Consider the following 16957-nt stretch of genomic DNA (forward strand, 5'->3'; position numbering starts at 1 on the left):
AATATAAGAAATATGGTGACGAGAGGAAGAAGAAGAAGAAGAAGAAGAAGAAGAAGAAGAAGAAGAAGAAGAAGAAGAAGAAGAAGAAGAAGAAGAAGAAGAAGAAGAAGAAGAAGAAGAAGAAGAAGAAGAAGAAGAAGAAGAAGAAGAAGAAGAAGAAGAAGAAGAAGAAGAAGAAGAAGAAGAAGAAGAAGAAGAAGAAGAAGAAGAAGAAGAAGAAGAAGAAGAAGAGAAGAAGAAGAAGAAGAAGAAGAAGAAGATGATGATGATGATGATATTGGATTTATATCCCGCCCTCCACTCCGAAGAGTCTCAGAGCGGCTCACAATCTCCTTTACCTCCCCCCCCCACAACAGACACCCTGTGAGGTGGGTGGGGCTGGAGAGGGCTCTCACAGCAGCTGCCCTTTCAAGGACAACTTCTGCCAGAGCTATGGCTGACCCAAGGCCATGCTAGCAGGTGCAAGAAAGCCGCTTTGGATAGTGCCAGTGGAAGTAATAAAAATAACAGCTGAATCTGATGAAGAAAGAGCAATGTCATATAATCAACTGCTAAAGATTCAAGGTAATAAAGTTGAATTAAAGTCTGCAGAAGAGTTAAACAACAAGTATGACTGGTTTCAAATGCAACAAATAAAAAGCTTGATGGAAAATGATATTAAATCTGATGGAATTAGACGTGAGCAAACAGAATTGGAAAGGGTTCTGCTTGGAAATAACGAAAAATTCATATCGAAAGTTTACAAATTATTATTGAAATGGTCTACAGAAGAAGAAGTAGTAAAATCTCAAATGATTAAATGGGCAATTAATGTGAATAGAGAAATACAAATGGATACATGGGAGTATCTTTGGAAGAACTCGATGAAGATATCAACGTGTCAGAATATTAAAGAGAACTGTTTTAAGATGATGTATAAGTGGTATATGACTCCGAAAAAACTGGCAAAGATGAGTAAAAATGTCGGATAGGTGTTGGAAATGTAAAAATCATGAGGGTTCTTTTTTTCATATGTGGTGGACTTGTGAAAAAGCAAAAAAGTTCTGGCAGATGATACAACAAGAAATTTCTAAAATTCTGGGATACGACTTTAAGAAAGTTGCAGAGACTTTTCTGCTAGGACTACAAATGGAAAAATTTCCAAAAGAAGACAGGACTTTAATTTGGTATTTGCTCTCAGCTGCTAGGACATTGTATGCGCAGTTGTGGAAGCAAGAAAAAATACCAGAAAAATGGGACTGGATCATGAAAGTTTTATCGTGGAGTGAGATGGATAAATTAACAAGAACTTTAAAAGACTATGATTTGGACGTGTTTAAAAAGGAGTGGAAGAAATTTAGAGGATATATACAGCAAGAGTGGAATGTAAAAAGACATTGGACATTTTTTTAATACGAATGTGGGAAAAGAAAGACATTGAACTTTGATTGGTTAAGGGTACCTTTATAATTGAATTTAAATATATAACCTCGGCGTGAGTCTAGTAACGGAGGGATTGAAAATATCATATGGGTTAGAGACAGCAAGAATATAATTATATACTGTAACCAAATGTTATCAATAAATTGTTTAAAACCATCATTGGTGGCAATGGGCCTTTTGGGGAGCCCAAAGACAGGGACCCCCTGGCCCAATCTTTTTGGGACTTGGGGGTTTTATAGGGGAGAGTTCCCTGCAGTTTTTGGGGCTCTCCCTCAAACCCCCTGCCCCCCAGTAGCCTCTAATTATGCCCTAGGTTGCCATTGATTTCAATGGCCCATAGGGTATAATGGTGGGATAGGGGCACCCTCTTTGGGTGCCCCTGGAATGGGACCCCCTGGCCCAATCTTTTTGGGACTTGGAGGTTTGTAGGGGAGAGTCCCTTGAAGGTCCTCTGCAAATTTGGGGGCTCTCCCTCAAACCACCTCCCCTCCTGGCGGCTTCCAATATACCCTATTTGCCATTGATTTCAATGGCCATAGGGTATAATGGGGCCATATATTTGGAAATAGCCGTGCATCTACCATATATGCGGCTACTCCGACTACGGTAATAGGAAATACACGGTATTCCGTATCTTTTTGGCCCCGTGTATTTCCGAATCCGTGTCATTCCATTTTTTTTTTTTTTGCACACCCCTAGCACTGTACACATTTCAAGGACCCTTCATTTCTACTTCAGCAAGGCTCATGCAGAGAAACAAGCAGAGTATGAGGTAAAGCTTCACACAGCCGGGGCGAACTCCTCCTCCTCTTCCTAGGCCACACTCCCCTGGCACCTACCCGCCTCCATTATGTGCTAATTTGTCCCGCGTTGCACTTCTCGGCTTCCCCGACTTTCCTCCTCCCGGAATAGCGCAGCAGCAATAGCGCCGCCCCCGCACCATCTCGGCAGTAGTTGCTCTCCTCTGTCTCCTTAACGCTTGCTCTCTCAGTCTAACTAGCGCCCAACAGAGTCCCGCCTCCTTCTTGGTTCTGCGCCTTACGAAGCGATTTAGGCGGGCTGGAGAACTGCGTGTTCCCCCAGTTTAGGGCCGACGTAAGGGGAAGAGGGGGGAGAGTTGAGAAAGAGGCGAGGTAGCAGGTTAGGTTGTGCTGGATTCTGTGTTCGTTGGTTTAAGCGGGTGGAGAAGGTGGAGCCTACAGCCTCTCTCTTTTTGCTGTTTGGAATGCCTGTCATGGAGGTGCTGCGTTGGGAACGGGACGCGGCGGCTTAGTCGCGGGGCTGGTGCCCTGGTAACTCTCAGAAGAGGGAACCGGTAGGGGAAGGTAGTGTCTCCACTCGGGGTTCCTGTGACCCCCCACCCGGTCACCGCCTCACTCTCCGGCGTCGCCGAGTCTTTCTGCCTTGCCGGGTGTTATGAAGGAAGTGAAGCAGTCGGAGCTTCGGCGGTGGCAGCGGCGAGGAAATGCAGTACGAGGAGCCCTCGGAGCGAAAGGGATGGGGGGATGCGGGGCAAGGACAGCAGGGCTGGGCGAGGGGGAGGCATCTCGGATGAGGGGTGGTGGTGTCCGAACCGTTTGCCTGTCTCTCCTGTTTTACGCTTATCCTGTGTGGTTGGTCATTGGAGCCTTCCCAGGGGAGAAGTCAGGACACAAGGGGTGGAGAAGCAAAGGGCGTTCTCAGTGGCTCTGTGCCCGTAATAGTCTTGCAGACGTGGGGGAAATCGCGAGCCTGCTTAAACTCCTTGGATGTGTGTGCGTGCGTGAGTGAGTGGCGAGAGGAGAATATTAATACTATAAAACATTTATACACAGAGAACGGAGGAAAGTAAGTCTTGTCTGCTGGCAGCAAGCTTCATGCTTCTTTTTAAGTTTTGGTATTTAGATCCCAGTCTTTGTATTAAATTTCATCATTTTCATGGCTATCGGGTGGTGGCAACCCTTTATCTAACCAAGGTTGTCTGACAGTTGAATCGCGGATGGACTCCATCTGACACTATTGGATAAGTAAGCTCTGAAATATGAGCTTGTCCAGAGGGCGATTGTGGAGTCACTTGCACCTTGGATCTTGGCAGACAATTTGGATGTTGACCTCAAAAGCCAACATTATGTAGGAAGAAATGTTTGCATTTAATTATTTTCCTTTTTGGATAGCTGATGTCATGCAAGGTGCAGGCAGTGTAACAGAAAGCATAGATGTTTTGTGTGTTCAGTTTTGAAGCAAAAATAGAGAATTCTTAACTTTTTTTCCCTAGATTGCCAATATAACACCTTCTTTGAGAGGTCAGTGCTGAATCTTCATGCTGTACACAGAGGAAACACAGATTTATCAAGAAGTATATGCAGGGACTGTTTCCAGCTTTGTAATCCCATTGGGCCCATCGTTTGTGATTCTGAAGAGCAAGATTAAGAGAGGAAGAGACTAAATGGATCTTAAAACAGCAGTATTCAATGCATCTCGTGATGGCAAGCTGCGGCTCCTCACCAAATTGCTGGCAAATAAAACAAAAGAAGAAGTAGCCTTGCTGATGTCAGAAAAAACAAATGGTGCCACACCCCTTCTAATGGCTGCCCGCTATGGACATCTTGACATGGTGGAATATCTGTTGGAACACTGTAGTGCTTCTATAGAAATTGGTGGCTCAGTGAATTTTGATGGAGAGACTATTGAGGGTGCGCCACCATTATGGGCAGCATCGGCTGCTGGTCATTTGAAGGTGGTCCAGTCTTTATTAAATCACGGAGCATCTGTCAATAATACCACTCTGACAAACTCAACACCTCTTAGAGCTGCCTGCTTTGATGGCCACCTGGAAATTGTGAAGTATCTTGTGGAGCACAAAGCTGACTTGGAAGTATCAAATCGTCATGGGCATACCTGCCTTATGATATCTTGTTACAAAGGGCACAAAGAAATTGCTCAGTATTTGCTTGAGAAAGGGGCTGATGTAAATAGGAAAAGTGTCAAAGGTGAGTTTTCAGTACCTGTTTGCAACAGTGTTGAAATAGGTTTGGTGACTACCTAAGAGCTCTGTTCAGAAAGTTCATCTGATCTGACAGCTTCAAGGTTCCAAGTCCAAGAAGACTAAGTTTAATGGCGTGTTTTCCCAACTGTTTTTTTTACTACTTAAAAACAAATTATTTGTACTCCAGATCAACAGGCCTTAACTTATAAAAGTGTTTTTAAAAAACCCCCCCAAAAAACAGTGATTACAATATAGATGCATATTCTGGTTCCAGAGAGTTGTGTGTGGAGTACACACTATGGACATAAATTGTGAATATTTTTAGGAGATATACGATTTATCTTGTCACATTTTGTAAAGTTAGGATCAGTTGGAAACTAGAAAGCCTTTGATCATTGAATGGCAATATCTTATTAGCAATATTAACATAGAATATCGTACAAATCAATAAGTTACGTTTGTATTTTTATGCACAGGTTGGTTTTTAATCAGGTCATAAGGATGTTTCCTAATTATATTTAATATATATATATATTCAGTTATTAAACAGTTATGCAAGCAAAAAAAATGCAAGGAAGACATAATGGCAGTGTGCTATGTCCTTTTTGCTGTTATGTATGCTGTATGACTACCATTGTTGTTCAGGAAAGTATCCCTGTGGCTATACTATGGTAATCCAGGAGGAGACTGTATTTATGGATTATCCCCACTGCTAGGCAGTATTACCCAGTTTGGTTTATACTGAATCTTTACCTAGGGCAGGGGTGGAATTCTAGCAGGAGCTCCTTTGCATATTAGGCCACACACCCCTGGTGTAGACAATCCTCCAAGACCTTACAAAAAAGAGCCTTGTAAACTCTGGGAGGATTGGCTACATCAAGGGGTGTGACCTAATATGCAAAGGAGCTCCTGCTAGAATTCTACCCCTGACCTAGGGTATCATCTAAAACTAATACTGGGTTTTCCCTCTATTTTCATCCTTTTAACAGACTTTTGTGTTCTATTTGGTGTTAGTGAGACATTCAATCAATTATTAGGTTTCATATTTTCAGTTAGAGGCTGCCATTCTTTCACCTTTCCAGAAGGCCAAAGGTGCAAATCCAGTGCTAGCTCCACAGCACTTTATCTATTCAGATCTTCTGCATTTTGTAAGGACACCTAAAATCAGGGCAATAATTAGCTCCCACCTCTTAGCATCCAGCCTAATGAATAATCTGAAGAACTCAAAAGCTTTTACATTATTTTGTGTTATATTGGTTGCTCCCAACATAAGCTATTACATAGCATTTTTTTATCATGATTATAGTTACGCTGTCTTTTTGTTTTAGTTGCGGGCATGTTATTGCTTTTTGATGCTTCTCTCATATTGTTACTTTTTGGTAAGAATGTCAATTGCTTCAAGCAGCTACCTGGATATTCCTCCCTCAGAGTCTGCCTCTGATCTGTATGCAGTTGATACCCTAAGTAAAAGACTGGGCATAAAAGACTTAGTTCTTTTACTTAAATCAGTAGGATTTAGGATTTCTAGTTCTGGCTGGATCATGTCCATTACAAAATACTGGATGTTGTTTGTACGCTAGACTCCCTGTGTAAGAGAGTGCATGCTGGCACAGTGCAGTGGCTAAGACTGAGCTATTAATCAGGAAGTCTGCAGTTTACCTCCATGGTGGACTCTCAGTTCCCTGTATGCAGTATGGGAAGGATAATAGTGACCTACTTTAGGGTTTTTGTAAAAATTACAGAAAGTTGTGTGTACTGAGATAATGTGAATGGTGGTAGTGTTGACCAGATTGTTTGTCCTGGCTCTTGGTTTTTGAATGGGTTGAATCTGGAAGTGCTTTCCACTGACAATGGCATTTCCATTAGCAGATTTCCATTGATAGATGGATGGTTGATTTTTGCTGATTTGCCTCTCCCATTGCAGACCATTATATCACAGTTTGTGTGGGTCACTTAACCCCCTGGAACTTCAGGGTTCTCAGCTGCATGCATCAGGACAAGGAAGGCAGAAAAGTCCTGTTTCATGAGCTTCACTTTGCTCACAGTTGTTTGGATCCAGCTCTTTTGTGTCTTTGCTCTGTTTCTGAATGACTCATAACTTAAACACAAGTTCTACCCTTACAGCAATGCAAAAGGAATGCTATTTTTATAACGAGAAAAAGTCTGCTGCTGTCACTGATGTTTGGCAGCAGAGCCTAACCTCCTTCTATGTTAAATTCTTAGCATTGTTTTGATACAGTCATTAAAAAGAACTGTGCCATGGTCAGGGAATCTTCTCAGCAGACAGGTGTTTATAGTCAAAGACATACAAGTAGATACCCATGGAAATCATAATGTACCCTTTCCCAGTCATAATCCACAACAGTGATGGATCTGGGGAGGAGTTCAAAGTGGTTCATCTTAGACATGCCTCCCCCCCCCCGGGGGGCTGGGTTCCCCCCTCTCCTTTTTGCCATCAAGTCACAGCTGAATTAAAACAAGCCAATAGGGTTTTAAAGGCAAGAGACATTCAGAGGTTGTTTGCAAATGCCTGCCTCGGCGTAACACCTCTAGACTTGCTTGGTGGTCTGCCATCCAAGTACTAACCTGGGCTGATCCTCTAATGTCTGAGGTCTGATGAGATCAAGTCAACCTGGGCTATTCAAGTAGACATGGCTTGTTTGTTACAGTCAAAAGTAACTTTATCAGTAATTATCTGATAACTTGTCTCCCTTTTGTTGTCAGCTTTAAATCAAAATCTGATTAATTTCTTTCCGGATAATATTCATATTATTGAATTATTAATAGCAACAATTTAGTCCCTCCCCCATATATTTAGGTGGGTAAACGGTGAAAGTTTTTTGAGGAAAGTTTTTTTTTTAATGTCAGTGTCAGTTTTGATCTTTGAAGTAATTTGGCCGTGAACTTTAAAAAAACACTGAAAGTAAATGTGTCATAGCATGGTAAATGCTTTAATACAGTGTTTGCACAGACTGGGGGAGGTAGGAATCTCACAAATGCCAGTTTTATTTTAAAAGCTTTCTCCTGCTGCCTTAAAATTCGTCATGGGTGTTTTGCTTCAAGTTTCTTTGGAAGTGTTTTATCATTTTTGAAATTTTAATCTGAATATATGTATTTATTGAAATGTATTTATTAAATGTTGTTAGCCGCCCTGAGCCCCATGTGAGGGTGATCAATCAATAAAATAAAATAAAATTTTAAAATTTCTGTTTATCTATGAAATTGGATAGCTTATATTTTTCTGGTAACATTTGAAATGGAGAAGGGTAGCCATTATGTTTCTGTGTGCCTTTCTTCATTTAAATCTGTTTCTTTATCAAAGCAGTAACTTTTAAGCAATAGCCACCATTCACTTTTGGAAAGCCCTTTTTACACACACATGTACAGAATTATTTCCTTCCTGCTTAAGTTCTCCATGCTATGGCAATAATAAGAGCAGCAGTGTTTTCTGTCAGAGGCTTCTGTTTTTGGCTCTTTTTTGTAAATACTTTGTGCTTGCACATATATAGGGGACCAAGCTTGCTTGGTATGCTGTTGCTGGTGATGAGCTTGATCATGTCTTTTAAAATCTTGGATAAATTTGCTGAGTAGGAGCCCTTTAATTATTGTGCCTGTACTATAGCAGTTCAAGATCTTCCACTGTGTACTGCTTCTTACATTTATGTATTTATTGCCAAGCAGGGGTCGTTTTGTAGAAAAATAGGTGGTGGAGCTCATCAAGGGATTGTTATGCAGTTGCACCTACTATTCAATGGACAGGGTGGGAAGGAGGAGGTGGAACTGTCAGAAAGGTTCAGGAACTGCACTCCTGTGAGCTCCCACTGAATCCAAGGCCTGTTGCTAAGTATCCTAATGGTTTGTTAGATTGCCTTCTGGAAGATGTGTGCTGAGAGCATGCTCAGGGTGTGCCAGGAGAACTCTGCATTAATCTCTCTGTAAATGTAAACATGGAATAATCATGATTTATTGTTCTAAACTATTGAGTTTCCAGAGTTTTCTCATGACAGTGTAGCCACTTGGAGAACAATCAAGCTATTTGACTTTGGAGAAATTCTGTATTAGGATTAGGAAGATGTTATACTGCTTCCCAGTGGAGCAGTCTAATAACAAAGTGTGATGTTCTGTATGAAATTTTCTATGTGAAAATAATGGAATTCTATATGTTAAAATGACAAATTTTTTCAAATGTATCAGTGATAAAGATGAAAAATAATAAAAATATGTTCAGCTTTATCCTATATCCCATTGTTCATTGAGATATATACATTAGAGCTGATACTCAAAGTTAAACTTTTATGTTATATTACACTGCATTTCTACTTCAGTGTTAGTCTTGAATTGAATCTTTGAATAACAAAATAAGAAAATACAGTCAGACAGGACATGATTAACCCATGAATTATAGTTTTCATGAACAACCAAAACAAGTGCAATGGCTATGACTCAAAGATCCACAAGTTGTGTCATTAGTGATGTTTTGTTGGACAGTATCTCTAATCTTGAAATCTTTTGGATGTTGCATATACATTGTTCAGAATAACATTCTTTTTGATTGACTTGTATTTAGTAAGCCTCATCAAGAATTACATAGCTTAATTAGAACAAAGGCTGTTGCAGAAGAAGTTAAAATAAGGTCTAGAATCACACAAAAATATAAGGTAAAGAGCATTAATAATTTTTTATTGTCAAGTTGCCAGGATAGTTTAAAAACATTTTTACATGAATGATGGCGTGATCTCTTGTCTGTAAGGTACAATATAAACTTTGATTTATAATTTTTAATCAAAATCTGACATTAATAGACAATTTTGAGTCAGCTTTAACATGCAGACAAATAAAGACAATAATTAATTTTAAATAGCATTGACTAACTTCTTAGTACTAGGACAGCTCTTGCACAATATCTTATTATTATTTTTTTAATCCTGCTTTGTGGACAATTACAAATAGCAGCAGTCACTAGATTTTTTTAATTGTGTAAATGCTGTGTGAATCCTGCTACCTGTTATAGAGGCAGGATGTTCTGGGAAGCTGGCCAAAATATCTTAGACTGAATCCTTACTGCAGGCTAGTGTATGGACAGGGCAAGTAATATGGTGAGCTATTGGAGAGAATGTCAGACTGCAGTTATTAAGCAAAAATGTAAGTGTATTGTACCATCATTAAAATACTTATCCTGCTTTGGGAATAGGACCTCATCCTAACATATGCCTGTTACTTGCTGCATAATTCTGTAACAAAGCTGCTTAAAAGGCTTAGTGTTTATAAAATTATGAAGAAAGATCTTTACTTGCTGTCCACACATATTTGATCTTAAAGTTATGCAGAGATGCTGATGGACAGTAGATTCAGAAGACAGAATCTGTTGATAGGCTCTATAGACATTAAATAGAGGGGACTGTGGCATACCAGTTCCTAGCCACCTCCAGTTAAAAGGATCAGGTAGTGGGTGATGTGGAAGGCCTCTGCCCGACACTGTAGAGAACTACTGCTGGTCTGAGTAGACATTACTGACTTTGATGTGCCCAAGGTCTAATTTACTACAAGGTGGCTTCATGAGGACAGCTTTGCTTTTACTATATTTATTGTTGGCTTTTAGTTTTGTAGTTTGCCTTGAGTTTTATATAGAAAGGTGAACTAAAAATAGCAAAAGTGCTTCTTTATACAATATATAATCAAGACGTAGTGAAACTGATTAGCATAGGTGGTTTTAAAAAGATTAAGAAATATTCATGGATGAAAGGTCTGTTAGCCTGTGATGGCTTAATAGAACTTCTGTGTTCATTGATATTGTGCTTCTGAATACCAGTGGCTTTGGCCATTATAGTTCTGCTTGTAGTCTTTTTGAGGCCTCTAGTTGGCCATTGCAGGAAATAATGACGTGGACTAAACACATCATTTGTTTGAAACAGCAGATCTCTTATGTTCTTAAACTTGAATTAAAAGTTATGATAATGAGTCACATGTATGTGAAGTCAGTGTAAATGGGACAGCTACCAGTAAATCATGACTAGGCCAAGGTTCTCTAGGGTAGTCGAAAGGCAGACTAAGGTCATGAGAGATCTCTTGTCTGATATGGAATTATAGTCCCCCTTGAAAAGCCAGGTCTGCAGCTTAGAAGTGCTGTTTGACACAGCCATCACCTTAGAAAAGCAGGTAACTGCAATGGATTGGAGTGCTTTTGCCCAACTTTGGCTGGTGTGTCTGCTCGGCCCATTGCTGGTTCAACCAGTTCCAGCCATAGCGAAGCATGCCTTAGTTATATTGAGACTGGACTGTTGCAGTGCTCTCTACTTGAGGCTGCCCTTGAAGAATATTTGGAAGCTGCAGCTAGTATGGAATGCTACAGCTAGACTGATGGTTGGGACCAGCTCCCAGGAGCATGTGACTCTGATATGACAGCAATTACATTGACTACTGATCTGCTCCTGGGCCCAATTCAATGTGTTGTTTTTGTCCTTTAATGCCATTAATGGCTTGGAACCAGGGTGTATGAAGGACTCTTCTCCCACACTTTCCTGCCTGGGAATTAAGATGACAGGGAGAGGGTCTCCTGACTGTCCCACTGATCAAAGAAGCTTGTCTGGTGGGCGCACAGGAGTGGCCTTTGCAGTGGCAGCCCTGTGGATATGGAACAGTCTTCCCAGGGAGGTATGCCTCACTGCTTCACTTTTGATCTTCAGGAGACAATTGAAGACAGTTTTATTTCAGACTGCGTTTGACTAGTTTGTTTTTTATTTATTGGCAGTTCTAATTGAGATTTTAAATTGTGTGTCTTTCAATGTGTTTTTATAATGCTTATTTTATTTGCATTATGAGCTGCCTTGAGTGCTGCAAGGTAGAAAATAGGCTAATAAATGTTTTGTATAGTAATAAAATAATAAATAAATGCCATGGTATTTTCAAATTTTCAGATGCTCCCCATCCACCCATCAGTTTCAGGTTTCTGCACACTTTCTGTAGAGTATCCTACCTCTGTACACCCCAGCCTTGGCTTGGTTATCCCTTTGGATGTCATCCCACTAATGTCTGCTTGCTTGCCTTTCATGGTCCTCCTGTATCTAGGCCTCATGTAAGCATTTTTCTAGATAGGCTGGCTTCTTGTTTTTCTTTCAGAAATAGCACTGCTTGGAAACATTCTTTTAAATTGAAAGTTTCCTTAGTTTGATTTTTCTTGAATGTTCTGCAGCATTGCAGTGATAGCAAGCTGATGCAGGCAGGAAACATCTTGGGTTTTTCCAATATATAACAGTATAGTTTCATGGCAAAATGATCTTGAAACTGTCTTTCACATGTAACTTAACTGGTAAGTATTATTTATTGCTTGAATGGGTTTACCTGGTTTGAAAAAGCACCCTACTCTGCAGTTTCAGTGAAGAAGCTTGGCATATTCATCCATAAACAGATATTCTTACAAGCAGGCCTCATTTTGAGCAGGTGCTCACAGGAGAGTGCTCTTTCTTTCTTACCCCTCCCAACCCCCCCCCCCCCAACTTGCTTCCGGGCTCCATTGTTCAAACCCTCTGTGAGAATTTTGCTGAACTCTAAGATTTGACAAACTTTCTAATATTTCTCCCCACAAAAAGTGGGTAAATAACCAAAGCATATAAAATAGACAGATAGAAAGCTTCGTCATGTCACTGTAGCCACATAGGAGAAAGTAATTTAAAAAGTATGATGGGAGCAAGGTTTATTATGACAATTATAATTCAATAAGCATTTTATGGTAGATGCTGAGCTGATATAATTTAGTATACCTTCTGGTGATGTCAGGGGTGTGTAGCTTATGCAAATGAGTTGTGCAAATGAGCTCCAGCACCTCTTTTTCTACAAAATGACCCCTGCTTACAAGTGAATGCTGATATACCTATCTACAAAGGAAAATATATTTGCAGTTATGCAACTTGAAGTGTATCAAAGGCAGCGTTCACATTTATGAAATAAACACCTCGTCTTTGCCATTTCATTTACCTTATTATTGTCAGATATATTTGTCAGGACATTCCAGAAATGGGGTACCCACCATGGAATTGCCCAATTGCCCTAGTTTTTCAAGTTAAGTGGTAGATTGAAGTACTTCTCCTGCGGAGGATCTGCTTGCAAGAAATTGACTTGGCTTGCTTCTTTGACACAGCAGAGAAGTGTGCTTATTTACAGGTGGTATGATTATTATTTCCATTGGTCTTTGTATGTACTGACTACAAAACTTACATAGAGCTCTGTGTCTATTGTAACATCCCATCCTGTTATGTTTCTTTATGAGAGGCATACTAAAATAGTGGTGGATGGTTCTACATTCTAGCTTTGTTCCTTGTGATGCAGACGGTGGCTGTTCGCACTGTTGAAAACAGAATCCTTTTAGTGAATGTGTTTCTCTTGGAGGAATCTGATTGTTGGTTTATAGAAGAACTTATGTTTAAACACTTTCTTAAAATGTGTATCACTGTTTGCTTTGCTGCAATAAAACCAGCAACCTCAGTACCATGAAAAATATGCTTATCTGCATACCTCTTGGGAGGTAAAATTATACATGTCTTAAAGTGTGTGAACAGGATAGATATAAGCCATGGCCTGTGAATGACACTTGCAGAAAGTAGTATCTAACACAGTTATCATTGTTTCATATGATTTCAGCTCAGTTGTTGGCTATAGGACAAGTAATCTGATTGTGCTAGTAGAAAGGATTTTTCCATATCTTCTTCCTAAGCCTATTTGCTCAGGTGCTATAAATGTTTTGGAACATAGCTAAGTTTCTGGTTTAAAATGTGTATCAACAGACTTTTACAATAAACTCTCCAATAGAACACCTGCACCTATTAAAAGGCTAGTGTATCTTTGGGTTGGCAAATGGGGGGAGAGCCCAAAACTGTTCATGGTTAATTGTTTTTTTCCCCCAAATACAACTATGAAAAGTCATTTAAATGACTAATAAGGAATGTCACCCTTTTGGTGTGTTAATGATGTGTAGGAGATGGGCTGTGGCTCAGTGGTAGAGTATCTGGTTGGTATGCAGAAAGTCCCAAATTCAGTCTGTGGCATCTCTAGTTAAAGTAGCTCACAGTAGGTGCTGTGAAATGCCTCTGCTTGAGATCCTGGAGAGCCACTGCCAGTCTGAGTCGACACTACTAACTTTGATGGACCAAGGGTCTGATTCATGTAATATAGATTAAATTACCACTTTTGTCAAGCATCAGTCCTGCACAGCTGTTTATGATGTACAATTTTGTCAACTTAACTTACTTGCAGATTAATTTGATGGATGCAAGCCTTTCTCTTTTAGTTGGTGTGGCCTTTCTTTGAAAGTGTATCATAGCATGCATGATCATTGCTTTCTTTTTTCCCCACAGGAAACACAGCTTTGCATGACTGTGCAGAATCTGGTAGCTTGGAAATCATGAAGATGCTTCTCAAGTATTGTGCAAAGATGGAAAAAGATGGCTATGGAATGACTCCACTTCTCTCAGCTAGTGTTACAGGCCACACAAACATAGTTGACTTTTTGACTCAGCATGTTGAGACAAGTAAAGTGGAACGTATCAATGCACTGGAACTTCTAGGAGCCACATTTGTGGACAAAAAAAGAGATTTGCTTGGTGCTTTGAAATACTGGAAAAGAGCTATGGATATGAGGTACAGTGATAGGACTAATATCCTAAGTAAACCTGTACCTCAAACATTAATAATGGCCTATGATTATGCCAAGGAGGTAAATAGTGCTGAAGAGCTTGAAAACCTCATCGCAGACCCTGATGAGATGAGAATGCAGGCGCTATTAATTAGAGAACGTATTCTGGGTCCTTCTCACCCAGATACATCCTACTATATTCGGTACAGAGGTGCTGTCTATGCAGACTCTGGGAACTTCAAACGATGCATCAACTTGTGGAAGTATGCTTTAGATATGCAGCAGAGCAATTTGGATCCACTGAGTCCTATGACTGCTAGCAGTCTTCTCTCATTTGCTGAACTTTTCTCTTTCATGTTACAGGACAGGGCAAAAGGCCTGTTGGGCACAACTGTTACATTTGATGATCTTATGGGTATACTGTGCAAAAGTGTCCTCGAAATAGAGCGTGCCATCAAACAAACTCAGTGTCCGCCTGACCAAATACAGCTCAACAAAGCCCTTTCCATCATTTTGCATCTAATTTGCTTGCTGGAAAAAGTTCCCTGTAATTCTGAACAGGATCATTTTAAGAAACAGACTATATACAAATTTCTTAAGCTACATCCTAGAGGAAAGAATAACTTTAGCCCACTCCACCTTGCTGTTGACAAGAATACCACATGTGTGGGACGCTACCCAGTTTGTAAATTTCCCTCTTTGCAAGTTACTGCTATACTAGTGGAATGTGGTGCTGATGTAAATGCTAGAGACTCTGATGACAACAGTCCTTTACACATATCTGCACTGAATAACCATCCTGATATCATGAATCTTCTTATCAAGTCAGGTTCACATTTTGATGCCACAAACTTGCATAAACAAACTGCTATTGACTTGCTGGATGAGAAGGAAATGGCAAAAAACTTGATTCAGCCTATCAACCATACTACACTGCAGTGTCTTGCTGCCCGTGTCATCGTAAATCACTGCATAGGTTACCAAGGGCACATCCCAGAAAAGCTTGAGAACTTTGTTTTGCTCCATAGATGATAGTCTGATATAGGCTCTTGGTACTGTGGGAACATGAATTAGTGACACTGATTGTTGCTTTCTCAAGTACTGTTGTGATATGCCAGTGATTCACCATCATTCATTTAGCTTGGTCCATCCTGCTCATCGGCTAAGGCATTACTGAAATCAAATTTGCAGAACTGGTTATTCACTATTTAAACATACCTTATAATATAATTTGTGGATTATTTAGAAATGTAATGCTATATTTGAACTCACTAAAATTGTCAGCCAACGGCTTATCTATTCTGGTTTAGTTTGCCTGTTGGTTGTTTGGGCCTGAGTTGAATAATTTTTGTGGTGTTGTCTTACTCTTACCAGTGTGGATTTTATATAGTTGGAAAGTCATCTTTTTTGTTCTGGCTTGAGCATTTCTACTCTTTTCTTTCTAATGGGTTCGTTGCTGAACTGTAGGAGTTGTATGGACTTGTTAACATTTGCAATTACCATAAGTGCTTTTATCCTCTCTATGCACTGGCTTGAACATGACTGTTGTGTGTTGGCATATTTCTATGCAGCGGTTGGCCATTTTCAGCTCTGATCTGTTTCTTGCAGTTTTCTTAGAGCTTTGAAAATATACTCTTTACAGCATGACAGTTTTTGAAGATACCGGTCAGCTATCCAAATTTTCACTTTTTGCCCCAAGCTATTTCTATAGTTGCTTTCTATTGATTTTTTTTTAAAAAAATAGAGCTGCATGCTGAATTTGGAAGTAAAATGTGTTTTTGTTGGCAAACCCATTTTAAATTAAGTCTGAAAGTCATTTTACTGTGTCTTGCAGTACAGGAAGAGTTTAATGAATTGCAATCTTTGACTCTGCACTAATGTCTTGCTTGAGCTGATTATGTGACCAGGCTTTGAGAGTTTCTTCAAATTTAACCTGAAACTTAATCATACAGTTCAGTGAGAACTAGATCAAACATAGTCTGAAATTACAACTCTACATTTCTTAGCTACAAAATGAAACTAAAGCATGTTGGCATGATGCTTGTCAATCCAGATCTAGCCATCTACTAGTGTAACTATATGGTTGTAATCAGGAGGCTTCTGCAGGGGCTTTGGAAGTTCAGAAGCAGTATCCCCATCTCTTCATTTTAAAATAACTCTTTTGAATAATTTGCATGCATTTTATTCTCTACTACCTTTCAGCCATATTAATGGAAACATCAGAGGCCATGTTGAGGTACGTACACCACTGAAAGTTATCTATTTTTATAATACTTGCACAACAGCTTAGCTATTGCAGCAGAAAGGGCTTTTTAGACTTGATAAGGAAACCATAAGTGAAGACTACAAATGAGATTAAGATTCAGGTAACATAATTCAGCACTTTATTGTTGATTCATAATGAGACTTATGGCATATTAGACCTGCAAATGTCTTAAAATAAAATGGTTCTCAAGAAAAAAGCTTATTTTTTTTTCCTTGAGTGGAATACCACATACATGGCAATTTTACAGTCCTATGTTTTGGGTGGTTTGCTGTGTCTCATTACTGTTGTGATTGATGATCATACCTGATGCCTTTTCAGTGTGAAAAAACAAAGCACAGATTACTGTGAATCTGTGGTAGTTGACAGGGCAGAATTTTAGGGTTGGATCAGTCCATCAAGCTTGTTTTAACTTAATCTTTTTTTAAAAAAAATTATAGCAATATTGCCTTCAAGTGATGGTTTGAGTTTGGTGTGCAGTTCCTCGCAGCTTACACAAAACAGTAGTTACATGTTGTTTCACTGTTACGTTATTTTGTGGCTGACATAAATTGGAGTGGCTTAATCCCCCTTCAGAAGGGATGAGAAACTTTTTGAAAGAATCAACCAACATGCCAGGCACAATACTATTTGTTTTATTAGTTTCAATTTTGGCATGTGATTTATATACACTTATTTTGCA

General features: G+C 39.6%; 1 protein-coding gene across 5 annotated transcripts; it reads left to right on the forward strand.

Annotated features, from left to right (window-relative positions):
• The first annotated feature begins 2266 nt into the window (after positions 1 to 2266).
• On the forward strand, positions 2267 to 16474 carry FEM1C (fem-1 homolog C). Of its 5 annotated transcripts, none has more exons than XM_060235571.1 (3): positions 2267 to 2892; positions 3677 to 4391; positions 13735 to 16474. In XM_060235571.1, the coding sequence occupies exons 2-3, from the start codon at positions 3848 to 3850 to the stop codon at positions 15042 to 15044; spliced, it is 1854 nt and encodes a 617-aa protein (XP_060091554.1). In that variant the 5' UTR covers positions 2267 to 2892; positions 3677 to 3847; the 3' UTR covers positions 15045 to 16474. The 5 variants fall into 5 exon arrangements, with proteins under 5 accessions (XP_060091554.1, XP_060091557.1, XP_060091558.1 ...); XM_060235574.1 differs by having other exon boundaries at positions 2458 to 2562; XM_060235575.1 differs by having other exon boundaries at positions 2500 to 2714.
• Positions 16475 to 16957: the final 483 nt, after the last annotated feature.

This window comes from Heteronotia binoei, chromosome 4, assembly GCF_032191835.1.
Source record: "Heteronotia binoei isolate CCM8104 ecotype False Entrance Well chromosome 4, APGP_CSIRO_Hbin_v1, whole genome shotgun sequence".
Taxonomy (NCBI): Eukaryota; Metazoa; Chordata; class Lepidosauria; order Squamata; family Gekkonidae; genus Heteronotia; species Heteronotia binoei.